The 26196-nt window shown below is 41.4% G+C and overlaps 3 protein-coding genes across 10 annotated transcripts in view; 1 reads left to right on the top strand and 2 right to left on the bottom strand.

Annotated features, from left to right (window-relative positions):
• The window catches only part of triob (trio Rho guanine nucleotide exchange factor b), a 99580-nt gene extending 91574 nt beyond the window's left edge, over positions 1–8006 (top strand). For all 6 annotated transcript variants that reach the window (XM_075465089.1, XM_075465086.1, XM_075465085.1 and 3 more), the window contains 9 exons: positions 17–146; positions 239–266; positions 390–552; positions 690–811; positions 920–998; positions 2942–3142; positions 3236–3374; positions 3607–3793; positions 5091–8006. In XM_075465089.1, the coding sequence (XP_075321204.1) occupies positions 17–146; positions 239–266; positions 390–552; positions 690–811; positions 920–998; positions 2942–3142; positions 3236–3374; positions 3607–3793; positions 5091–5518 (1477 nt within the window). In that variant the 3' untranslated portion in view covers positions 5519–8006. The remainder of the gene's footprint in view (positions 1–16; positions 147–238; positions 267–389; positions 553–689; positions 812–919; positions 999–2941; positions 3143–3235; positions 3375–3606; positions 3794–5090) is intronic.
• Positions 8007–12249: 4243 nt separating this feature from the next.
• LOC142379803 (C-C chemokine receptor type 5-like) lies at positions 12250–21141 on the bottom strand. 3 transcript variants are annotated; one of them, XM_075465083.1, is made up of 2 exons: positions 21025–21141; positions 12250–15148 (listed from the first exon to the last, which is right to left on the bottom strand). In XM_075465083.1, exons 1-2 carry the CDS (start codon positions 21063–21065, stop codon positions 13975–13977), a joined length of 1215 nt encoding a protein of 404 aa, XP_075321198.1. In that variant the 5' UTR covers positions 21066–21141; the 3' UTR covers positions 12250–13974. The 3 variants fall into 3 exon arrangements, with proteins under 3 accessions (XP_075321198.1, XP_075321199.1, XP_075321197.1); XM_075465084.1 differs by having other exon boundaries at positions 12250–15112; XM_075465082.1 differs by lacking the exon at positions 21025–21141 and adding an exon at positions 15966–17035 and having other exon boundaries at positions 12250–15112.
• A 3069-nt stretch (positions 21142–24210) lies between these two features.
• Positions 24211–25563, bottom strand: LOC142380702 (C-C chemokine receptor type 5-like). Its single transcript, XM_075466603.1, is given in 2 exon segments — positions 24211–24783; positions 24785–25563. Coding segments are annotated over 2 exon segments (867 nt in total). The 5' UTR covers positions 25549–25563; the 3' UTR covers positions 24211–24680.
• Positions 25564–26196: the final 633 nt, after the last annotated feature.

Below are 26196 nucleotides of genomic sequence, written 5' to 3'. Positions count from 1 at the left end.
TTCTCGTTTGGCTCAGAAAATCATCATCATGGCACACGGCACTCCGTATACGCCGGAAGTCTGAGAAGAGAGACAAGGAGGGCAGGAAAGTGGAGAACGGATACCGCAAGTCTCAGGACAGCCTGGCCAACAAAGTTTCTGTCAAGGTGGGAGGTTGATGATAACATTTGCTAAGTTCAAATCGGTACGTTTAGGTTTGTGCTAGAAATCTAATTTTGTCCATAAATTTTCACCCCAGCTTCTGAATCCCAACTTCATCTATGATGGTAAGTCGATTTTGCGGCTTTTATACAAACTTCGGTCACAAACTTTATAGTTTTGCCTTTATCACTTCCTACTTGTTGTGATTTTGGGATTAATGCATCATCTGCTCTGTATTTTATTTCCAGCTCCTCCGGAGTTCCTCGTTCCCCTCGGCGACGCGTCATGTGAGAGCGGCGACAATGTCGCCCTCAGGTGTAAAGTGTGTGGTCGACCTCGGGCCATAGTGACTTGGCGTGGACCTGACAACATCGCCCTGAGCAACGACGAACACTACAGCATCACATACAGGTACGGGCAAAAGTCTCCACGATGGTTCAGTCCCAATTTGAAAAACATACAAGTGCTGCTGTGCATCTGCCATCGTGTGCACCGTTTCACTGTGTCCCGTCTCGTGGTTTGCTCCCCTCCTCTCTGTATAACTGCAGTGAGACAGGAGAGGCATCTCTGCGTGTCCTGGGAGTGACCCCAGAGGACAGTGGCGTGTACACCTGTGTAGCAACAAACATAGCCGGCACCGTCTCCTCCTCTGCCAGCCTCACAGTGTCAGGTGAGATTTGTTGTGTACTACATGCCAGACTTAAGTGTTCCAAGCATTTTCGACTGGTTGAGTTGGTAACTGACCCACTGAGAACACAAAATACCGCTTTTTCCTCAGGAGTCCCCGACGATGGCAGTGAAGTTTTCTGGAAAAGCAGTTTTGAGTCCTACTACACAGAGATCACTGAACTCGGAAGGTAAGGTGACACGTGATGAAATCCACTCTTTAGTGTTAAGTCTGTATTGTGGGGCTGGCTTGGCCACATCAAAGCTAAGAAATTCTGAGGTTTGCGAATCTATTTGCAACACTGGATGTTCCACTGTGAGCTGTTTGAATATGCGTTGCTTAAAGCAATGGTTCCCAAACTGTGTGCAAGTCCAGGTGTGCCGTGGGATTTTGTGACAACCATACGTTATTAATGCAATATACAACTACACAAAAATAAATATTTTTTAATTTACTATATCAGTACTTTGTACTTTCATTTCATAATACAGAGGCAAAAAGAGGCAAGGATTAAAGAAATCTCACTAATTTGTAAGTAAGCTAAATATTTACAATAGCACATGTTTCACTGATTGCTAAAATGTTGGATTGATTATTTGTAGTTTAGGACCAGGGACAATGCAGCTTCCTTGCATTGACAGTTCTCTGTGCTGAATTTCTGCTGAGTTTCCTTTGCCTCATTTTAAACCTGTCTGGTTTAAATGACTGTTGCTGCTTTGATGAAGCCTAATTTGATAAAGTTTCAAATTCATTTTTGAAATATTTTGTTAATAAATATTTCATGAGTAATATAATTGTCTTTGTCACATTTTATTTGGCATTAGTAAATAATAATGTACATTTACAGATATTTTACATGATATGAGTGATAAAACGTGTTGTAAGGGCTATTTTGCACAATAGGTGTGCCTTGAGATTTTTACTTGTCCTTTGGTGTGCCTTGGGCACAAAAAGTTTGGGAACCACTGGCTTAAAGAACCAAACTGATCCAACAAATCAAAGTGTGAACATCAGCCTCGGCTATTTCTGCTTGTTAATCCATGTCACGGGAAATGCATGACGGATGCAGCAAATACAACATACACAACTTTAAGGAGGCATACAGTGCCCTTCCTTTCAGACGCTGACCCAGCTTCCCGAGGTGTCGATACAATTTCTGCAATACTCTTTGTCCAGAATACCACAGTAAATTACAGCTTTATTCACATTGATCTGTGAGTCTTTGCTGGGTCTACCTTCTCAGATCTGTAGTACTCGGTAACTTATGAAGCATGTCACTACAATGTAATAGAGCATACAGTAGCTAAGCTAAGAGCTAGCACGAGCACAAAACAAACTCCTTAAACTCTATGACACCTTTTCCTCGGCTGCAGTCAGACGCCGTCTCATTGTGAGCCATGTTTGAAACTGATCCGGGATGTTAAAACGGTGCACCACAGGATGTACAACAGACTGCCTTGCAGGTTTACACTCCTGTCGAAAATCCTTTAATAAGGCTTCACTGTCAGTCCATTCTGCTGTGACTTCTTTATCTTTTTGGAGGCTACAGTGAAAAACCGTAGCATGTATTGGCTACTTTTGACCAGAATTCATAACAAGTGTATTTTGGTAATGGAAGCCGCTGATGGTGCATTCGTATTCAATGCGACGTTAGAAGTTCCAACTTCTGACTGGGGAAAAAAAACTGATTGAGCATTTTTAGATTTGAATTTCTTTCTTTAGTTAGGTGAACTATACAACTAAGCAAAAAGTTTAAACTTCCACTTCCATGCTACAGCGAATGCAGCATGATTGAACTTGAAGTCGGGTGGAAATAAAGAAGGGGAGACTGGATAATTCTACGCTGAACTGGGAGTGTGACATAGAAATCCACTGCAGATCTTAACGGCTCACTGGGGGGCAGACAAAGGGCCAGGGTTATGTTTTACAGGCTTTAAAGCAAGGCAAAAGTGTTTTTGTTTTTTTTTTCCCCTTTCATGATGTTTCAACTTTAGGGCATCCACTGAAGGAGTGAGATGTGTCCTAGAGATCCAGAAAAACTTGAAAATAATTTCTGTCTGCCCAAAAAGAAACAATGTTCGGTGCTGCTTCATTATATTGAAGGAGAGTCTCCCACCTCTGCTCTGTCTGCAGGGGCCGGTTCTCAGTGACTAAGAGGTGTGACCAGAGAGGGAGTAAACGCACTGTTGCGGCAAAACATGTCAACAAGAAGCTGTTGCGTCGAGAACAGGTGCTGCAGGAGATCCGACTCCTCCAGACTCTGGAACATCCCAACCTGGTCAAACTACTAGACACGTATGAGACGGCCAATAGTTACGTCCTTGTACTGGAGATGTGAGTACAGTAGCTGTGAGTCCCAACTGCTTTACAAACGGGAACAAGTTATTCCTGCAAGTGTGAACATTTCTTATATATTTCCGTTACCAGGGCAGACCAGGGACGTTTCCTGGACTATATCGTGAGCTGGGGCAACCTGACAGAGGAGAAAGTGGCTCTATACCTCAGAGACATTCTCGAAGCTCTCCATTACCTGCACAGCTGGAGGATAGCACACCTGGATCTCAAAGTAAACAGGCATTTGTGCATCGATGTAGAGCTGAGAGAATGGGGAAATTGTAGTTTGATTATAGCTTAAGCAGACATAGCAAAAGTTTGAAAACTGAATTCCTTTCAGTTTACACTACTGGTTGTTTCAAACAGAACAGCTTTAGATGCATGACTACCAGAAGAATTGGATTAATTGGGTGGTGTTTAAGATGTGTCTCAAGATTTCAAATTCCCTCTCCCTGCTCCTGTAGCCTGAGAACATTGTGGTGGAACATGCATCCTCCCAGCCTTTAATCAAGCTGACAGACTTTGGTGACGCCGTTCAACTGAATCCTCCCTCCTCCTACATCCATCCTCTTCTGGGGAGCCCTGAGTTCTCTGCTCCTGAACTGGTCCTGGGTCAGCCCGCTTCACTGACGTCTGACCTCTGGAGCCTAGGTCTGTAGTAAGAAACACGTTTTTATGTATTCTAAAACCAATTTAGTCATAGCTCATTATATAGGTTAGTTTACTCTAGTGCTTCCCGTGAAATACGATGTACTTTAGATGATAGAGTTCCGTGGCGATAGGAGAACTGTAACAGGGCTACATCACAAGTGTGGCTTTTATGTCTGGATGAAAAAAAAAAAAAGGAAAATAGTCATGCATAAAATGGCTAATTCTCTGAAGCATAACTATGGAGGCATTACTGTTTAACCCAAGTAGAACGGTGCGTTAATATATAAAGAGCGGGGATGGAAAGAGTACTGTGAAACTGTACTCCAGTAGAAGCAGAGTAGGTCAGTTTAAATGCACTCTGCAAGCATTAGTGTTGTCTTCTTTTAGAGGAAAGATAGAGTTAAAATAATGCATTATGATGCAACTAACAAAGTAGAGAATACCTTTATTTTAGTCAATTATATATTTATCTATAGCCATTAAATCCCTTTTCTGGATACTTTGCAAATCACTGACGATTATATATGGTATGAAGATGTAGCTACTTCCCTAAATAATGATATACCAGAAAAACCACCACAGCAGGAGCTGCATAAACAATCTGTACACACAAAAACCATGTGTACCTCACGCATTCTTCAATGCACACACATTTTCAAAACAATTTAAGCTTGATATGAGGATGTGGAGACTGAAAAAACGATTGCTTTTCTTATCACTAGTGGTCTAAGGTATATTCTTATCTAATTGTGAGGGCTATGATGTACATTGCGGTCATGTGTGATGACGGTAGAAGATCTTTGTGAAGATCTCTCAAAGATTGTTGAGATTTTTTGACCTAAGATCAACCTAAGGCTGCTTGAGAAAAAAGGCAACATACCATGCCACATCTGTACATCTCGTCTACTTTCCTGATTGTCTAGACACAAGGCTGTTTACAGAGGATGTGGTCATCTGTTGCAGACAAAGCAGTGGTGGATGGGTCTCCGCACATAATATTTTGTGGAAACCTTTTTCTTTTGAACTCATGCAGATGATCTCTTTCTTTTATTCAGTTTTTCTCAACAAGGATTCTACAACTGAAACCACCAGATAAAACAGATTTCATTTTGTCGGCTTTATGTGGAAGAACCATACGTGCACACACATATATGCCCAATTCTGACTTTCCGCATACACTTCAGGCATGATGTGAAACATACTGCCACTGAAAGTTGTCAGCCTGCTTGCCATCTTGCTGGTAAATGACCGAGTGACTTGTTGATCATTTGTGTTTATGGACCGATTTGATTTGCAGGGGTGGTGACCTATGTTGTTCTGAGCGGCGCCTCTCCCTTCCTGGATGAAAGTCTGGAAGAGACGTGTCTGAACATCTGTCGCCTGGATTTCAGCTTCCCAGAGGACTACTTCCAGGGTGTGAGTCCAGCTGCCAGGGACTTTGTCTGCCTGCTGCTCCAGGGTGAGCCGGAGCGACGTCCCTCTGCGGGGTCCTGCCTGCAGGAGCCGTGGCTCCAGCTTCAAGGCGTATTAAACAGCGACGGTGGACACGCCACCTTGAATCACACGCAGCCGCCGGCACTGCCTCCACCTCGAAGTCATTACAGCACACACCTGGACACCTCCAGGCTCATCTCCTTCATCGAGCGGCGGAAACACCAAAACGATGTTCGGCCTGTGGGCACCATTAAGGCCTTCCTTCACAGCCGTCTTCTCAACCACATTTGACAGAAAGGTCTCCAGGTAGAGAGGACCAGAAGGATTTCCTGCTAGTGCTGCTCTTGGTTTAGTCATTCCTCAATAAAAAACCTACTGAGAGGACCACCAGCGATATGCCCTCTAAGATCCCCTTTTCTCTCACAAAGCCACAAAAGTCCTGCTGCTGCTGACTGACTGACTGAAGAACCCTTTGACTCTCTCCCCCCCCCCCCCCCCTCTCTCTCTTTAACCTTGGCATATAGTCTTTATGCCTGCACAACAAATGAACTGTTGGGATCTATTTGAGATTTCCGACTTTGACTCAGCAGTTGGAAACCCAAGCTTTCTCAACAAGCCAAGGTGAGCAAGTCTCACACTTTGGACAGTGTTAAACAAAGAAAATAGAAAACTGTATCATAAGAATTATTTCAGGCTGCTTTAGGTTGAACACAAGAAAATGTTTTTTGTAACGAGAGATTACTTTTTGTAAATGACACCATGTACAGTTGGGAAACGGAGAACTGTCTTTATGTAGACCTTTTGAAAAACAAAGCGTAGTCGGTATGTAGAAAGAAAAGAAGAAAAATCAAATGTGCTGAAAAAGGTGACCCCCATCAGCAGGGTCCACGTGTTCTGGACACAGACAGAACAACCAAAACCACGTTTTCCAGACATACATCAAAACTTGCATTCTGTGCAATAGTTATATCTTCAATCTCCCACCTGAGTTTGAAATGTGAAGTCATTTCAGGTTGCGACACACACACAAAATAAAAGGGAAAAAAAAATTAAATATCAACTTGAGTGGTGAGTAAAGCCATTGGGCGAAAAGAAAAAGAAGAAAAAAAAAAACAAAAAAAAAGCATATTCGCAAAGCTTTCCAGATCTCTACCTGCATCCGCCTTATTTGTAAATAATGTTTTTCCTGCTTTACATATTTTCATTTTGAAGAATTTATCAGATGAACAAAAGCTATTTTGTTCGCCCAGTTTTAGTGACTTCATGCAGAAAAGGTTAGTCACCCCGTAACAGACCCTCGTGGCTGGAATTTTCACTGCGAACAAACCGCTACTAGAAATGCACTTGTATTTTGCATCAGTTCTCATGTGCAATGTTGCAGCTTTAACATGTATGCAACTATTTATGAAGACTTGTGTTGTAGCCGTATTCTTAAAAAGGCATGTATGTACCTGGTACTGCATTAGATGTCTGTATTGTGTTAACTCATTTGTATTAAGTTCAGTATTAATATCTGCGAAAACCCCAAGACAGACGAGGGTTTTCTGAAATAATGTATAAAAATGTGTATCTATAAAACACAAGACACTTACGCTTTCTTTTTGTCCTTGTTATGTTGTTAGTTTCTGTTACAATACCAAAGTTGGCTGTGCTTTCTTTTCCTGCTAATATGTGTTTTATTTTCAGATTTTCTCATGTTAAGTTATGACAGCCCACACTGAATTCAGACATATGAGTGTTTACAAAGGTTCAGTGTAGCTTTTATTTATTCTTACTGTAACGAGATATTGTTTGGTGGTTTATTGCTGGAAAAAGATTTCATTCGTCTCTTTTCAAGCCGTGCACAAAGTGGTTTGCTGCGTGAGATTAGTTTTGTGAGTTAGGTGCTGGTGTATGTCGCTAGATTTTGTTCTTATTTTTATTTTTTTTTTGTTTTGTGTAATTATTCCTTTTAGCATCTTGGTTTGAAATCATACGTTTACACTTCCACCCAAGCAATAGGTCTAGAAAAAAGAATGATCTTTGTGAGAATGCATTGGAGAATGCATTATGTGTTTTAGAAGGCAACCAAATCTTTTACCACCAACATTTTAAGTTGAACCCTTTGATAAATGTCGGCATCGGCAGATAAAGCGGTCTCTGCCAGTTGTTTTTATCCAGCTGTGTTGACGTCTTTGGGTTAAGAGGCTGTGGAAATCCTCTTTTCTTTAAAGTGTCAGTTGAGTGCGACAACCTAAACACGTGGGTGAAACTAAAGGAGCGCATTGTTTCTTGTTATATTTGAAGGTTGCGAGCCATCATCGGATAATCTGATTTATCATAAAATAAGTTGGAAAAAGCGTTGCGTTTAAAGATTCTCGTGGGTCTGTACAGTCTTGAGTCTCGTTTTGTCACTTTTTATTTATTGGTGTGAGTCGGGGTTTCCAAAAAATTGTGCTGTTGTTCACTTTATCATATTCTCTCAAAGCCCACTCATTCAAGGATCTGACCTTAGTACTAAAAGTTCTTTCGGAAACCCGAACTGCTCTTGGTGTAAAGATGTACAGAGAGGGTCGGGCGGTTTGTCCGAACCCGGGATGTAAACCTCATAACTGTCATATTTTAAATTCACCTACAACGAGACTGCAGCAATGTCATCTTGAATGTGTTATTATGACTTATTTTTACTTTTGCATGTATATTTCTTTGTACAGAAGATTGTGTTTACATGTTACTACCGTATGTGTTGTAAATAACTTATTTTGTCTCATTATTTTGCCATTAAACGTACAAGGAACAACTGGTGTTACTGAAGGTTTTTCGTAGACATACATAACACACCCACATATGAAAGTGTGGTTTTGTCTTGATGAAACTCTTCTTATTAATTTACTATTTCTCATAAACTTTGGGTGGGGGAAGGCGAGACAATGATGTATTTCTGGAATGATTAGAAAGCAAGGGAAAACCCTGAAAAGGTCGAATGTCTATTGAAATTAATAGAAACGGTAAATAGCTAAACTGTCACGAGCCTGCTTTGACTGAAATTGGTTTTAATTTCTGTCCAGAATAATCGATGACATAAACACGACCTCTAAGATACTTGCATGAAGAAGCCGTGTGTGATTGTTTTGATCTTTAAATCAAAAACAAGCAGAGCAGACACAGGAAAAACAAGGGGTAGGCTATGTGTACAGTCACAGATAGTGAATCATATCAATCCCATAAAGATCTGTGTGTGCGATAGATCATAAATATGAACCAGAGAGAGGGTGTTGCTGATCTTATCTTTTCCTGTGCAGAAGCCGATGTGCAAGGACCGTGTCACAAACACAGTTTCCCCACCTTCATAATCGACTTAAACACATTGTTCCTGCAGGTGCTCAGGCAACAGCAGTAGCAACAATTTGCATGAAACCACAGAGATTATATCTTTGCAATTTATAGAGTATCTCGTGATAAAAATCTTCTGCAAGGACTGTGAAGTGCGAAGGTTATGCATGCTGGCATGTTCTTTCTTCCTTTATTGTCAGACTTCTACCTTAATTCCCTTAATTTGACGCGTTTACAAGCTTTACGAGCAAAATATGAACATTAGATAAGTCATATACCCAGTATTGTTATTGCAAACTGAAAAAAGGCCACATGAAAGTATTTCTTAACTATTTTACCTTGTGACTGGGAAAAAAAACAGCTCTTCACTGACCATTTAAAGTCTCTGCTTTTCTTACAGTGACACAATTCATTAATTCTACGGTCATGATGTAAATACTTAAAAAAGAGGCAAGTTAAAACAATGCAGAAGCACCGAGAGATTTCTTTAACCAGTTGTATTTTTTCCCTGTTGTCATTTCCCCGATTTTAACACCCCTCCCACTGTCAGTCACCCCCTCTATTCAGTGTTAACTCATAAACAGACATTCCTGTCTGACTCTGCCTGAAAACCCAGAAGGTTAACTCACTAAGATATCAAGTTATCCGAGCCCACCTCCAGTAGTGAAAGTAAGTTTCTCAGTACCCGCTGATAGATGCCTAGAAAGTCGGTTTCATTTCAGAGAATAGGAAATCACACGCACTCACAAAGAGACCACACATTCATAAACCTTAAGGATAATCATCAGCGACGCAGTACAGATACTCTGAATGTCGACCTGGTCGTAGTAGATCGCTAGATGGCGCTAAAGAGCTTATATTGTATTTTGTATTTGGCAACTTGCTGATTCCGAACACATAGAACCACCGGCAGAACGTCTACATTGCCCAAAAAGAGTGGGACTTGGGTTGATTGTAGAAACTAAGGAGAGACTCTGTCGCGATCAGAGCAAACAAACAGCAAAAAAAAGAAACGCTTTGACAATTGTTGGCAGTTCAGGAAAGGTCTCTCCACCCCTCTGACTCTGCAGTTTCAGAAGTGTTGACATTTGCTGAAGTGAAAACTAGAGTTCCAATTTAAATTAGGTTTCCATTCCATGACAAATTGCACATTTTACAAGAAAACATTTGACAGAAAAAGTAAACAAATGTCATCGTAACACAGGAGTGCCTTTTAAATGCATCTGCCGTCTGCTGGACTGAAGTCCTGGCATCTTTCAGAGGAGCATTTAACTTTTACTGTAAAAATCCGTCATGGCCTGGATTATTTCTCTTTCTTTTGTTTTTAGCTGCCATTAACAATGGAAATATCCTCCAAGCTACTGATTGATTTTATCATTCATCATTTCAACTAAATGCCAAGGCTGGGATACGGCAGTCCTCTTATCCACCTCCCAGAACAAAAGCCTCATATGATGAGACCTCTGCGCTGTCTTTCGGTGCTCATTAAAAGAGCGGTGTTGCTGCTGTGTGATTTGCCTTGTAATTCAGCTGAGCTGATGTCATGCCCTCCCAAGTGCTCTCAGAAGGCTGCAACAGCCTTATAAGTTAATGCACCTCTGAGTGTGTTTTCCCTGTCACACCTCTAGTGCAGTTCGTGTAAAGTCACTCAGATTATATACACGTGCACGTTGGCACCACCAACACTCGTAAAGAGCTACTGGAAGATTCCTTTGATGAATTTTGGCCATCTTTGAGGATTGTGTGGTCTATTCTTCAGCTGAAAATACCTATCACAGCCAGTTCTGGACAAACTGGTGGTCGTTTGAAATTTTCACCACTTTCAAATATTCAAAATTCAAATATGTCTTTTATTTTCTTTTAGAGCTTTGGAGATCATTTTCGATCTTACCTTGATGGCACTTCTGAGGTTGAGATAACCTCATTTGGAACCCCTATATCAAATTTTATGGATGTGAAGTCCATCTTTGTGTCTGTGTGTCACACTTAATCTTAATCACTATGTTTTTCAGACATATCCATCAGTTCTGTCAAAGTGTTGTGTATTCCACAGAGTTTCAACGGTTTACTGGCAAAAGCTTTGTATGTAGGCAGTCGGTGCATTTATCTGTGTGATTGATACATGTACTGGAAACTGAAACAAAGGCTTTCGTGTTTCATGTAAAGTCATTATCTTAGCAGATATTCTGTCCCTTTTTGCTGTTATGGCCAGAGATTTTTGTCAGCATTTTCATTGTGATACACCAGGCCAAAGAAAATCCCCATGCATAGACGAAACTGCCCACTGCCATAATCATCTGATACAGTACAATCTCACAAGCCACAATAATAACATCTAACGGGGACATTTGACTTGTAACTGCTGGTCTTACAATTTCCACCTCCACACTGAAAAATATCTCCTCCATCAGATTCAAGAATGGGCAGTACAACGGAGGGAATTCCACCAGTATCGTTCTGTGCGCACTGTTGAGGTGGTGAGAACTGATGATATCACACACTCTTTCATGATATGGCAAACAAGAATTTGGGTGTTTTCTGGGTCCAATGTGTGAAATATCTCACAGCATCATACTGAGGCAAACGAGACAAACCACCAGCCATGCTCACACTGTCCACAAGGGTCACTTTAGAGTCACCTGGTAACCTATCGTGCATGTTTTAGGGGCAGTGGGAGGAAGCTGGAGTACCTGAAGAGAACCCAGTCATACACGGGATGAACATGCACTCTCCCCACAGAAAGGCCCCAGCCGGCATGAGCCAGGAACCCTTTTGCTGTGAGGCGAAGGTGCTAACCACCACGCCAACGTGCAACCCTACGAACACATTTCGTGCCAAGTATCTACAAAATACACAGGCATGATGGCCAATTTTAGAAAATTTAAGGGACTGTTTTACATGCGATGGCTAAACTGTTGAACAAGTACTTAGAAATTGTGAAGTGTATGACAATAACACCGAGTAGCAACTCCTCACTTTTGATTTGTAAGAAATTAGCAAGTAAAAAGTGAGCCAGAGTGGATATAAAGCACAGATAGCGTTCTGTAAAAATTGGCTTTGTTCTTAGACATTATAAATGAAATAGTCTCAGTACTTTTCCATGATGACCTAAAGTGATCCAGGAATTGGAAGACAAAACAATTGGGAAAGCAAGGGCAGATTCACACACACACATTGTTTGGCTGATCCAGAGAATATGACGAAGCATGTTGAACCTACTCATGTCCAATCATACTCGGTCGAGTGTGAGTCCAACCTATGAGGCTATAAATGCAAATGATACCCGGAAATCGAGGCGCAGTCTGACGGACTTCCTGCGGGAGCTCTGTTCCACTGAGCCCAGCGCTGATACGCTTTGACATGTGACTTCCAATAAACACTTTATTTTACTTGAGATTCCTCCGGCTTGTTCTTGAGCTGCCATCGAAAGAATCGAATCTAACACTTCCTTGCATTGATCAGTACGGTGCGGTTGCACAAGCATTATGCTAGCTTTTATGAAACGAAGGGAATTCAAGTTCTGTTTGCGAATTACGTGTAACATTACCTTTTTTTTTTCCATCTTCATCTGTTGATTTCTAATCAAGATCAGCACACGTGCATGAATGGGTTAAGAGAGCAATAAACTAAATCCCAGAGTCCTCCCTTCTGACTGCCACTTTGACAAAGCACGGAAAAGACAAAGATAGAAGAGTCAGTTGTTTTGGTGAGACAGTTTAATTGAATAAGTCAATACGATATACAGTGTGAATATATTTTTCATCATAATACAATACGATCAAAGAGAACAAAAACAAAAATGTTACAAAAAGAAAGAGAAATAACAGTTAACACCATGATACCTTTACAGAATAAGCATGTGGGCATGTACACATAGAAGCCCAATGTATAGATTGTGAGTGCAGCAGAGAGACGAGTTCAAATGCTCAGAGATGATGCCCATGAGAATGGGCTTCTTGTCTGACCTACTCAGAATAACGGTAAAAGATGGACCTACTCATTTTGTGACAACAGGAGAACAATGACGGCGTCTTCTTCCTTCTTTTTGTTTTCTTTATGGTTTTTAATTATCATGGATGCTTATAAACGTGTTATGTTTCCTTTATCTGACTGCGACAGACAGGAAATGCAAAGAGAGACGTTTACATTGTGGTTACATAGTCTGCGTCATTGCTTCTTTTCATTCAGAGGCGAGTGTAGTGGGTCAGGCTGATGCCAAAGCGACACCACATTAACAATTCACAGCATATCTCAGCCTTGGCTGATTTAATCTACTTAACCATTGTTTTCTTAATGCGTTTTCATTCCTTGTTCCGTCAGCCTGTGAAATGTCTGGCTGGATGAAATATTCAGGCAGTCTGCATGTCTCATGTGTAGCATATTGATTTTCTTTTCTTTTTTAAACTGCTTTCATAGTACCTGCTTTTATTTTTGCTTTTTTTTTGGGGGGGGGGGTTGCGAATGGCATTCAGAGTAACGCTGCAGGATCAGTGTGTTCATTTGGCCACAACATGTTCTGATGTTGACAGCGAATGCAAAGGTTGAAACTGGCTGCTTGGTTACACGTTTCCTCTTTCAGGTCGTGCTTTCTTTAGGTTGAGGTGAGCTTGCAAACCTGCAGCCAAACGCTCTTTAAAACTTACTACACTAATAATGACAGTTGCACAAGAGCCCTTTTTGCCTTGCAAAAGCCTGATACGTGCAAAAACAGGAAATTATCATGTTATCACTGACAGTCAGTTAGACTCTTGACTTCTTGCAGTCTGTTTCTGCGAGCGGAGGATGATTAAATGAGGATGCGGAAGCTTCCAACGCTGACACCTTTAACAGCGGCTTTAGATGATACAGTCTCACAGACCTCCAGTCAGCTGAATGATTAAAGGAATAACACAAAAACATTTCTGCGCCACTACTGGAGGTTCAGACAGTAGTAATTGCTTCTCAATTCAACAAAGAATGTTAAGCATGCTTACTCATATTTACAGGAGAAGTTATATGTTCTTGCAGTACACTGGATCTACAGCTTACAGAATGATAAAAAATACAAGCTACAAACAAGGCAGTTGGACCCAGTACATTAGTAAATCCAATGTATAGATTGTGAGTGAAAATGCAATTTGACATGTTCAAATGCTCAGAGACGACTGTGACATATGCTTAATGTTGATTTTCTGGCTCTGCCTGGGCTGCTTGCAACTTAATGAAGTATAAAAAGTATAAGACATGAGGTACAAAACAAGGCAGTGGGACTCTGACACTGCTACATTATGTACATGAACATCACTTCAATTCCCTTAACCCAGTACAAAAACCTAAACTTACCCCACTGTGATCTTTAACCTAAATCAACCAAGACTGGCCAGAATGAGACTAAATGTCTTCATTTTGACGGAGTCCACAAAGACATCAAGAACAGCATCCTCCATAAGCCCATTTTACACACCAGTGCTCCTCTCATCCATGCTGGTGGGTTGCGAGTACACTGATGCAGCGATCATGTCCTGAGGTATGTACACTTTGATCACCTGACACAGTCTGCAGGAAGTTCTGTTTATCAACCTCAGCAGCTGTCTCCTGAACTTCTCCCCGACAAACACGTACAGGATGGGGTTGAGGCAGCTGTGAGAATAGGCAATGGCTTCAGTGACTTGTAAAGCCAGCCTGATGCCTTGGCTGCGTTCGCATCCTGTGTAGATTTGCAGAAGGTCCAGCACTTTGAAGAACGATGTGATATTGTAGGGGACCCAGCAGCAGAAAAAAACAGCCACCACCACAAAAACCACACGGATGGCCTGTTTCTTGGATGAATGGCTGAACAGCAGCCGCCAGACGATCTGTGAGTAGCAGAAAGTCATGATGAAAAGGGGGACAAACAGACCCACAATGTTCATTTTCAAAAGGCCAAAGACCCTCCAGAAGTGATTGTGGTCCTCAGAGTCTTGGGGATATGCAGGGAAGCAGTACTGAGACATATTGGCACCTGTCTGCTGCTTAAGGAAGATCACTTCAGGAAAAGAAGCCAAAAATCCAGCCACCCATGTGACAGCAGCCGCCATCATTCCAAAAGACCGTGTTCGTGCTTTCAAAGCATAAACAGCGTGCACTATAGCCAAGTAGCGGTCGATGCTCATCAAACAGACGAAAAAGATCCCACAGTAGAAGACAATATGATAAATGCCCAGGACCAGCTTGCACATAGTATCCCCGAACAGCCACTCATCCCGGGCTTGGTGGGCGAGAAAGGGAAGTGAAGACACTAAGAGAAGGTCAGCAATGGCCAAGTTTAACAGGCACACGTCAGTCATGCTGCGGAGTCGCACCCCACAGGCAATGACCCAGATGACCAGCGAGTTACCCAGGAGGCCCAGGAGGAAGAAAATGGCGTAGAGGGGCGGAAGAAAGTGGGCCCCATGTCGCGCATACACACACCTCCCAAAGTCCTCGTCAGGATAGTCGTAGTAATACTCAGTGGCGTTATCAGGAAAGGCTTCTGTGATAAAGCTGGTGCTGTTAACATTGAAAACTTCTGTGATAAAGCTGGTGCTGTTAACAGGAAAGGCCTCTGTGGTAAAGCTGGTGCTGTTAACAGGAAAGGCCTCTGTGGTAAAGCTGGTGAGAAACAGAGGAAGAAAAGCAAATGATAAGTTCTTATAATTGATTTTTTTTTTTCTTTTAGTCTTTTGTTTGTTTGTTTGTTGTTTTTAGAATTTACAATGACTTGAATACAACCATGCATTTAAGTTGAACTTGTAGGGAGTGCCATTCATAAAACCTTCCACACTGAAAAGTTTCAGGATCCGTGATTAATCAGATCAACAAGACGGGCCGACACATTTATTTTAAGTCTGTAAAATGTTCGAGAAGGGTATGTTGAGAAAGTTTTGTGTATTGAAGTCCTGAATTTACTCTTGAATGTGTCGGTTGCTGTAATGCACATAAAGCAAAGCAAAGAAAATAATAGAGAAAGGCATCTGTTTTAGCTGCTGACAGATGCACTACAAAAACCAGCTAGCAGTAGTTGGCAGTTGAAAAGGGGGGCACACGAAAGCTCATCTTCTGTATTTACCCTATTTCAGATTCAAATTAAGTAATAGAGCCCCGCAGGACCGCTAGACTTCTTCCTTTGACAATGCGGAACCTCGATCTCAACCAAATTTCATGAAATTCGGCTTCGTATTTTTTGGGCTATGACAACATTCCACAGCTAACAGCAGGAAAACCGTGTCAGGAATCGTAAAAATCCACTGATAAACTGTGGCCAAAATACAACGAAGCTGAATATGACAGCTCTTACCCGAATAAAAACATAAATAAATAACAAAACAGTCGTAACTCGAAAGTTAGCTCAAGCTAAGGCTTTATGACAGCCTGATAAATAGCAAAACAACAACAGCGAAGGACGTGTTTCTGGCTCTTTCAGCCTTACCCTATTTCAGATAAACTCAAACTGGAGACAGTCATGGTCATGGTTGTGCTGGTCACTGTCATTAGCTTGCACAAAAATGAGGAAGACTCGGGTCTTTTCCTCATTTTTCCGCACCCACCCTGTAAACTCCCTTTAAAGCTGCAGTCTGCAACTCTTTTTCAAGCATAATGCCTGGAACTGTCCGGGGATTCTGAAAGTAGTACATTAAATACCCCAATACAAAAAAAAAAAAGAGTTCTCTAGGTCCCCTATATGTCCCGCTAGGTCCCTCCAAAGCCAGAAGGTTTGTTAACAAAATTGCAGACCGGACCGGTAAAAGGTAACCAATCAGGTTTACGAGCTGGGCTCTGTTGCCTGTCAATCACCGATTGTGCACGCGCGATACAAGGTAGGCTCGTCCCCACGCTTATTTATCTGGACTATTGAACTTCATTACGGGCTAGTCTAGGGCATTGCGCCCTGAATTCTAATTTACACTTGATTCATAAACACAGAGATGGACTCTGTGACGTGTGCAGAGTACCCGAGACAGTTTTGTGTGAATTATAGAATGTTTAGGCGTATACTTTTTACTGAATTGTTCGATCTTGGTGTTGCCACTGTCTCCATCCCCGTTCTGTTGCAACTGAAGGACTATAAAGTTACCTCCAGTTTAGTGAAGTTCTTAAAATCCTCTGGCCTCTATGCCAGAATTTAAGAGACTGACGCATCAGTAGTGATCCTGATCATCCTGTAGGTGGCGGTAATACGCCAGTTGGCGTCTAACCCGCCAGTCAAATTCAAAAGAAGAAGAAGATTACGGGCTAGTCTACTTACTGTGTCTTCCATGATCGCAAATGACAGGTGAGTTGATGAATGAGGAGTCGTGTAGGCGCATCTGGCGTGCACGTCTACGTGCACGAGTTCTCATGTGTTTTGAAGGGGCGGGACAGGAAGTTGAATAACTTTTTATTTTTCGGTTAAAAAATAAGCATTTCTTGCATTTTGCGACTACGGAGGTCACCGTTTTCAACTTCAAGCGTTCTGATAGATCATGTAAACTCTTAAAATGCCAAAAATTAGAACTTTACGTATGACAACAACAAATCTTGCAGACTGCAGCTTTAAAGCAATACTATGTAACATTTCTACCTTAAAATAACAGCTTGAAAAAAATTGTGCGGCTAGAATGAGTTTTAATATTACGACTGGCCTGTCTCCTATGCCCTTCGGGGGTCTGAGTTGGAAAAACTGCGCTATGTAACTTTGCTGGACCGGCCCGGGAGCTGAGCGGAAGTACTTCGACTTGCTTTCTGGCACACCTACCGCAAAAACAAATAGACCCCTCTCACGCTCCCGTACATTTGTTACTCTTACCTTCTCGGTCGACATAGCTTGCACCTTCTGACTCCTCGCCGGTTCGTCAACAAACGTGAAACGGCAGGGCTCTCAAGTCTCACGCAATGAGCGTGAGACACACGCATTTCAACAAGTTCACACGCTCACACGCCACACATGCCATTTCTCACGCTGAGAAATGATCAACTTCGTCGCACAGAAATTCTAATGGCCTATACTATAAACGAGTCAATGGCAGGTTACTGTGCGCTCGTACAGCTCAGAACTATAGCTCCAGTACAGCTGTCTTGATTTAGCAACCCATCGGTAAATCACAAAATAGAATTTCTCAGCCAATCAGAAAACAGAATTTCTTGTTGCCGGGTGAGGTCTGAAATAGCTTTCAGCTGCAAGCACGCGTGCAGAAGTTGTAGACGAGCTGGAGGTGGAAGAGAACCGTCAGGATCATGAGCAGGTCATATCTTTATTTATTTGAATCTTTTATTAGTTACTATAGTTTTCCTACTCTTTGTAAAAGACCAATACTTGCCGATTAAAGTGTTCGTTTGAGTAGTAGACCTAAATATTCAGCACACACCCTTTGACATGAGCAACTTAATGAAAAATGAAAAATATGTAGGAGTGTAATTAGGCTTCCGTGGTTAATTTTTTTCAAAGGTGACTGGTATGAGCAGATTCCCAAGGCTATCTACAATTGCCAAACTGGTATTAGTTCTGCCACACTGAAATGCTGATGCAGAGAGGGTTTTTTCCATGGTGGGGCTCAATAAAACCAAGACCAGGAACACGTTGGCTCTGAATGGAACTCTGTCATCCATCATGACTGTGAAAATGGCTGACATTGAGCCACAGTGCTTTAAATGGGAGCCCCCAATATCAGTCATCAAGCATCAAAATCTGCCACAAACACTTACAACAACGCATATATTTTTTTGTTTGTTAAGACTTTGCATACCTTAAACAATTTCTTTTAAAATATAGCAGAATTTAGTGTAAAAGTGAAGATTTGTGATTTTGGTATAAATAAAACAATTTCTTTGTTCCTTAAGTAGCTAGTTTATGGCGATGGGATACTGCAAGGGACCAGCCCCAGCCCCCCCTCCCCCCCCCCGCCCCAAAAAAAAAACCGAAAGAAACCCCGCCGCGCACACGGCCCGGCCCCTGCCCCGCCTTAATCTCACTCCAAGCAAACTTGAAAACTTGAGAGGCCTGTGAAACGTGAAAGCGAAAGGGTGTTGTACTTACGACAGTGTAATCATACATTACCTCCAAGCCTGTAGGGGGAGCTCCATAATGGGCTTTTTGAGAAGTTACATTGTATTGCTTTAAAGTACTCGAAGTACAGCTGCTAAATTTATAAGTCTACTGAAAAATAATCTTCCTTTCTCCATGCTACACGGCCACACATATAAATTCTGTTTGTTTTATTTAAGCTTTATGCATCACGCCTAGCTGTAGGAATTTCAACACATTTACAAAATGTACAAGACTGGGTGACAAATCAAATAGGAGTATTTTGTGTGTTTAACGTACAGGTAGTTGTGTGGGGACAATTCTTGTGAGCTTTGTTTGCTTTCCTCGTGCCTCTGGCTTTTTACTCTGCAAATCTATGACATCGACTGCTGTTTCTGCACAATTTCAGCCGGGAAATTGGACTATTGTGAACACTCTCTCTGTTAAAAGCTGCTGTGATGCTCAGTGCTCTCGGATGGCTCACTTCACAGCTGATTGACTAACTAGGATATCATGTTCAATTTCAGGGACGAAATGTGGTATTGATCCGTAACAGATAAAACACAGAACGTCAAGCACGAGATGAGCCCACTGTGCACTAAATCCCAGGGCCCTGTGCAAATACAGCAAATTTAACTTTAAATAGCCCCCTTCCCTATTGCTTACTGACCCAATCAGCTGAGTTCTTTTACCTGAATTGTTTTATTAAACATCAAACAAGGACCGAGTCTCTTGCAATGGCTCGACTAATTGCTTACCTCACAGTAACAATGATAGAATTTTCAAATTTTAGCAACGTGCCTATGTTATGTGAAACTTTCATGCATGATCAATAATTGTGAGAATAACACATTTTCAGCGCTGCAACAATGTTCCATGCCTATGTTTTCCTTAGGCAGATTGTAGCGTAACTACACTTTGCATCACAGTTGCCAGTCATTTCATTTCAAAACCTATCGATCTTCATACCGTAATAAACATATGTGTACAACATTTGCAGTATGTTGTGAGTGTTTTGATTTGTTTTACAATGTGTTTTACAGTCTGAAAACCATAGGCAGTGAAGAAATTTCCCAGATCTTTCAGTCAACGTACCAATTGAGCAAAGCGAGTATTCTATCAGTACAGTATTCTGCATGAGAAAAAGGGAAACAAAAGTTCCACTGACCCATATTCTATAAGTGACATCATTGTTTTGTAGCTGCTGTAAGCCACGGGCCTGGAGATACACTGTGTCACTGCATCGCACAGATCAGTGTGTGGATGCAAAACAATTTTCTCCAGCTAAACTCAGACAAAACTGAAATCATTGTCTGTGGCCCACAGAAACAAAGACAAAGTGTTATCAGTCACCTTGAGTCTCTCTCTCTAAAACCTAATACTCAAGTTAGAAATCTCAGGGTAATATTGGACTCAGACCTGAACTTTAACAGCCACATTAAATCGATAACATCAGCAGCTTTTTACCATCTGAAAAACATTGCCAGAATCAAAGGAATAGTGTCTAAACCAGACTTAGAAAGACTGATCCATGTGTTTGTCTCCAGCAGGTTAGACTACTGTAACGGCCTTCTCACTGGGCTCTCTAAACGGGCTGTAAGACAGCTGCAGTACATCCAGAACGCTGCTGCTCGAGTCCTGACTAGAACCAGGAAATACGACCATATTAGTCCAGTGCTCAGGTCTCTGCACTGGCTTCCTGTCGCTCAGAGAATAGACTTTAAATCAGCTCTGCTTGTGTACAAGTCTCTTCACGGTCAAGCACCAAAGTACATCTCTGACATGTTAGAGCCATATGAACCAACTCGGGCTCTGAGAACCTCAGGGAGGGGTCTCCTGCTGGTGCCCAGAGTCAGGACTAAACAAGGTGAGGCTGCGTTTCAGTTTTATGCTCCTAAAATCTGGAACAGTCTTCCAGAAGATGTGAGACAGGCCTCAACTCTGACAATGTTTAAATCCAGGCTGAAAACAGTTCTATTTAGCTGTGCATATGACAAATGAAAGTATTTTATCTGCACTCTTCACTTTTAAGTTAATTAATTAATGATTATCTTTTATGTTTTTTTGGAATGATTTTATTGCCTTCTTGTGATTTTATGTAGCTGTAAAGCATTTTGAATTGCCCTGTGTACGAATTGTGCTCTACAAATAAAATTGCTTGCCTATTCAATCTTTACCACTGTGTTTTTGTTTTGTTCCTTATTTTTTAGAGTCGTTACATTAGCCATGGGGCAAAGTCAGCATCTTAAAAGTAATTTTGAAATACATACATTTAGTTAAGTAGATGTATATAATGGCATAAAATGGAAATACTCAAGTCAGAATACATCAAAATTGCGCATAAATGCACTACATGAGCAGGAGTACTTGGTTTACATCCCCTTCATTGCCCTCCGCTATAAAAAGCAGGGTTTTGCAGTCATATGTCAGATACTTTGGAACTTAAAAATATGCACTTGTAAAGTGAAAAAAAAAAAAAAACACCTACCCATTATCACTGCTGATGAAGGAGCCACCAGTGAAGTTCATTCTGGTTTATGAGATGCTGAGACAGAGAAACTAATTTAAAATGTTATCAGCCCTGCGTCTGATATGATCACACACCTAACACAGTGTGAAATGGTTTAGTCACCCCTTTTAAGTAATCTCCCCTCCCCAAACCAAGGTGCCCGAGTGGTTGGTTAGTTACTTCCTGAGAAGGCTTTTGAAACTTTCAAACATAGACCCATAACACTTGCGGATACAGAACCACAAGTCCACATATGCAAGCTTAGAAACATGCAAGGTTTGTATTTGACCAGATCTGCAGCGTTGGAGGCTTGCAGAGCTCTGTGTGCAGAGTTTTTTTTGCACAAGAGAAGTGATACCACTGAAACAGTCTATAATGCAGTACCTTTGAAAGTTGTTTCAAAACAGCACATCTCAAAGGAAGTTAACTTCTTTCTCTGACTGGGGTAAACATCTGACATGTAAAGCTCAAGCTATAATGAGACTATTACATTTCACACATCTGTATCAAACATTTTGATAGAGTCAGTGTTTGAACTGTGGAGCCGGACGACCAAACATTCACGGGTTGGATGGATTGTTGTTGCATTAACACAGGGACTTACTACATCACACTTGTCAATGAGCTGCAAAGAATGACGGGATGAAAATGATTCTGTGACTGAAAGGTTTGCAAATATCCTTCCCTTCACACCTTTAAAATGCACCGTACCACACAGACCGACGCATCGCAGTCTTTTGATCTTCATAGGGTTCAGTCATCGATACAGTGCATTCCCTAACCATCACTACTGAATGCATAACCAGAATGTTAACCCAACTCCAACCAATCATATAAACCAGGTGTTGACTCTCAGAAAAACCCTTAAATGTGCAGATTTACCATTTCATCCCCACAAGTACAGAAAAACATGAGCACACACACAAACACACACATTTGTATAATTGCTGAATTAAATCAAATAAATTGAGTCCAATTCAGTTAAGTACCTTGAATACCTAAAAGTAAAAGGCATCAAGTGTTCAGCGATGTAGCAAAAAAAAAAGAAAAAAGAGACCTAAATATAACAACTGAATCAAATTCGCAAGTTGCAAGTCGCAAAATTAAAGTTTTATGGACAATTGAAATGAAAGTAACTATTGCTGGAACAAATTGATGTACCTGTGCCATATCACCGATGAAGGAGCAGTGCCAGTATGAGCTGCTGCAATGCAGTCTAAAGACAGAGGGTGATAACGAGGTCCACAACTCAAAATGTAGTAGCTTCACAAAAACTATAAAGTTTTAAAGTTGTACAATTTTGGTAACTTGCCTATGTTTTGCATTGCGTGAAACTTTAATGCGAGAATAAGAATAATACATTTTCAATACTGCAAAATCTTCCATGCCTACATTTTACTTAGATAGATATAGATATACATGATAGATAGACATGAGGATGATCTGACATGAGAATTTTCATTGTATTTTTCTCTCTGTGATCCTTAAAGCTGCAGTCTGCAAGATTTGTTGTTGTCATACGTAAAGTCCTAATTTTTGGCATTTTAAGAGTTTACATGATCTATCAGAACGCTTGAAGTTGAAAACGGTGACCTCCGTAGTCGCAAAATGCAAGAAATGCTTATTTTTTAACCGAAAAATAAAAAGTTATTCAACTTCCTGTCCCGCCCCTTCAAAACACATGAGAACTCGTGCACGTAGACGTGCACGCCAGATGAGCGTGGGGACGAGCCTACCTTGTATCGCGCGTGCACAATCGGTGATTGACAGGCAGCAGAGCCCAGCTTGTAACCTGATTGGTTACCTTTTACCGGTCCGGTCTGCAATTTTGTAAACAAACCTGCTGGCTTTGGAGGGACCTAGCGGGACATATAGGGGACCTAGAGAACTCATTTTTTTTTGTATTGGGGTATTTAATGTACTACTTTCAGAATCCCCGGAGAGTTCCAGGCATTATGCTTGAAAAAGAGTTGCAGACTGCAGCTTTAACAGGACCTTAAAAGGTATAATTTGGAATTTTCTTTCATGCCATGTTTGGGTCTTTAGCAAATGGGGCAGGACCTCCCATCTCAAAGATCTCCAACATACAGAAGACCTTTGGAGAGGTTCTGTTTTAAGATGTTTTTCCACCCTCAACGAGTCATTTTTTATTTCAAATCTTACCAAATAGTTTAGAGGCCTAAACATTAGAAAACAATGAGCAAAAAATAAGTGTGAGAAGCTAAATTTAGAGATATTCAAAAATAGCTATGAGCTCAGAGGACAGGAAACAAATGAAGGTGTCCTGGATTCAACTACACCCGCAGAATCTAATGATTTTTTTCACCTGTTGAAACTGGGAAGTCCTTCTGTTTTGAAAGTTTTGCAAAATGCCATGAGACTGTACCCCTATTATTGTTCATTTTCCGTGTTCAAATAAACAAAGAGAATGTCCTGTCCAAGAACATATCAAAAGATTATTTTCAATGATAAATTTGCAAACCGACTCAAGACTGTTCTGGATCTTTCTGCAGGACAGTGCCTCATCACATACATTTCCCGCACTCCACCAGCCAGTAAAGGCCTCAGAGACGATCAGATAATGATCTGGCCAACTTCTTTACCCGACTTAAATCCCACTGACAACTTGTCAGATGTACAGTAAGGGAGGACAACAGCAGTATTCGGGAGGCTGTGGTTGCTGCATCAGAGAAAGTTCATCATAACCAGACCAAGCAACTGACAGACTCCATGGATGGTAGTCTTATGCCAATTATTTAGATGAAGGTGGCCATATTGGTTGATATAATAAGGGTAAAAGATATAACAGCTGGTGTGTGACATTTCTTTGTTACACTTTCTCTAAAAATTGAAAATGAATAAGGGCGTTGAGCGAAATTCTGTTCTGATTTGATCACCAAATAATTCTAAGTTCAAATAGTTGGTGGTTAATGCACATTCATGGCCTACTGCACACTCCAACAACATCACAGGCTCACCGCAACCTATTTAGTGGGGCACATGACCCATAATTGAACAAACTCGCTCAGCTGGATGATGTGAAGTAACAGTAATGGGTATATTTATTGATTTAATTATTTATACATTTGTATTAATTCAAAAAAACATTTCTTTATTTATTTTAGTCATCCACAATGTCAAACTATACAGTTATCTATGGGCACAGTTATTAATTAATTGAAGAATTTATCTATTCAACTCATCCACAATCTTAAAATATAGGCTTAGGTGGGCTATATATGCTTGTGTTTTTTGTGTGTGCATGTGGGCATGTACACACAGAAATCCAATGTATAGATTGTGAGTGAAAATGCAATTTGACATGTTCAAATGCTCAGAGACGACTGTGACATATGCTTAATGTTGATTTTCTGGCTCTGCCTGGGCTGCTTGCAACTTAATGAAGTATAAAAAATATAAGACATGAGGTACAAAACAAGGCAGTGGGACTCTGAAACTGCTACATTATGTACATGAACATCACTTCAATTCCCTTAACCCAGTACAAAAACCTAAACTTACCCCACTGTGATCTTTAACCTAAATCAACCAAGACTGGCCAGAATGAGACTAAATGTCTTCATTTTGACGGAGTCCACAAAGACATCAAGAACAGCATCCTCCATAAGCCCATTTTACACACCAGTGCTCCTCTCATCCATGCTGGTGGTTTGCGAGTACACTGATGCAGCGATCATGTCCTGAGGTATGTACACTTTGATCACCTGATAGTCTGCGGGAAGTTCTGTTTATCAACCTCAGCAGCTGTCTCCTGAACTTCTCCCCGACAAACACGTACAGGATGGGGTTGAGGCAGCTGTGAGAATAGGCAATGGCTTCAGTGACTTGTAAAGCCAGCCTGATGCCTTGGCTGCGTTCGCATCCTGTGTAGATTTGCAGAAGGTCCAGCACTTTGAAGAACGATGCGATATTGTCCGGGACCCAACAGCAGAAAAAAACAGCCACCACCACAAAAATCACACGGATGGCCTGTTTCTTGGATGAATGGCTGAACAGCAGCCGCCAGACGATCTGTGAGTAGCAGAAAGTCATGATGAAAAGGGGGACAAACAGACCCACAATGTTCATTTTCAAAAGGCCAAAGACCCTCCAGAAGTGATTGTGGTCCTTAGAAACTTGGGGATATGCAGGGAAGCAGTACTGAGACATATTGGCACCTGTCTGCTGCTTAAGGAAGATCACTTCAGGAAAAGAAGCCAAAAATCCAGCCACCCATGTGACAGCAGCCGCCATCATTCCAAAAGACCGTGTTCGTGCTTTCAAAGCATAAACAGCGTGCACTATAGCCAAGTAGCGGTCGATGCTCATCAAACAGACGAAAAAGATCCCACAGTAGAAGACAATATGATAAATGCCCAGGACCAGTTTGCACATAGTATCCCCAAACAGCCACTCATCCCGGGCTTGGTGGGCGAGAAAGGGAAGTGAAGACACTAAGAGAAGGTCAGCAATGGCCAAGTTTAACAGGCACACGTCAGTCATGCTGCGGCGTCGCACCCCACAGGCAATGACCCAGATGACCAGCGAGTTACCCAGGAGGCCCAGGAGGAAGAAAATGGCGTAGAGGGATGGAAGAAAGTGGGCCCCATGTCGCGCATACACACACCTCCCAAAGTCCTCGTCAGGATAGTCGTAGTAATACTCAGTGGTGTTATCAGGAAAGGCCTCTGTGGTAAAGCTGGTGAGAAACAGAGAAACAAAAACTTGTAGGGAGTGCTATTACTAAAACCTTTTTCACCAGGAGGAAGAAAAAACGCATCCGTGCTTTCAAAGCATAAACAGCGTGCACTACAGCCAAGTAGCGGTCGATGCTCATCAAACAGATGAAAAAGATCCCACAGTAAAAGACTAGAAGCTTCCAGTTAAACAGATTTGTGTTTTTAAAAGTGAATCTCTCCTGTGAGCACTAGCTGCAGTTATTTATACTGAAATAAATCTGATATTAAGATAACAAGGTTTAACAAATGAAGATGCAAACATCCTGACTTCCTCCAGATGCCCCTGAAATCACATAGAAAGGAACATATTCAACAACATACTCTGATCATCAGTATCAAAAACCATGCGAAAAGGTTTGGAGCTATTTAGCTGTCACTGGCTTTAGGACAGCCCTCTCTGCCAGTTCCATTA

This window comes from Odontesthes bonariensis, chromosome 5, assembly GCF_027942865.1.
Source record: "Odontesthes bonariensis isolate fOdoBon6 chromosome 5, fOdoBon6.hap1, whole genome shotgun sequence".
In the NCBI taxonomy this organism is placed as follows: Eukaryota; Metazoa; Chordata; class Actinopteri; order Atheriniformes; family Atherinopsidae; genus Odontesthes; species Odontesthes bonariensis.
The sequence above is the reverse complement of the archived record's forward strand: the minus strand, read 5'-3'. Positions and strand labels throughout refer to the sequence as shown.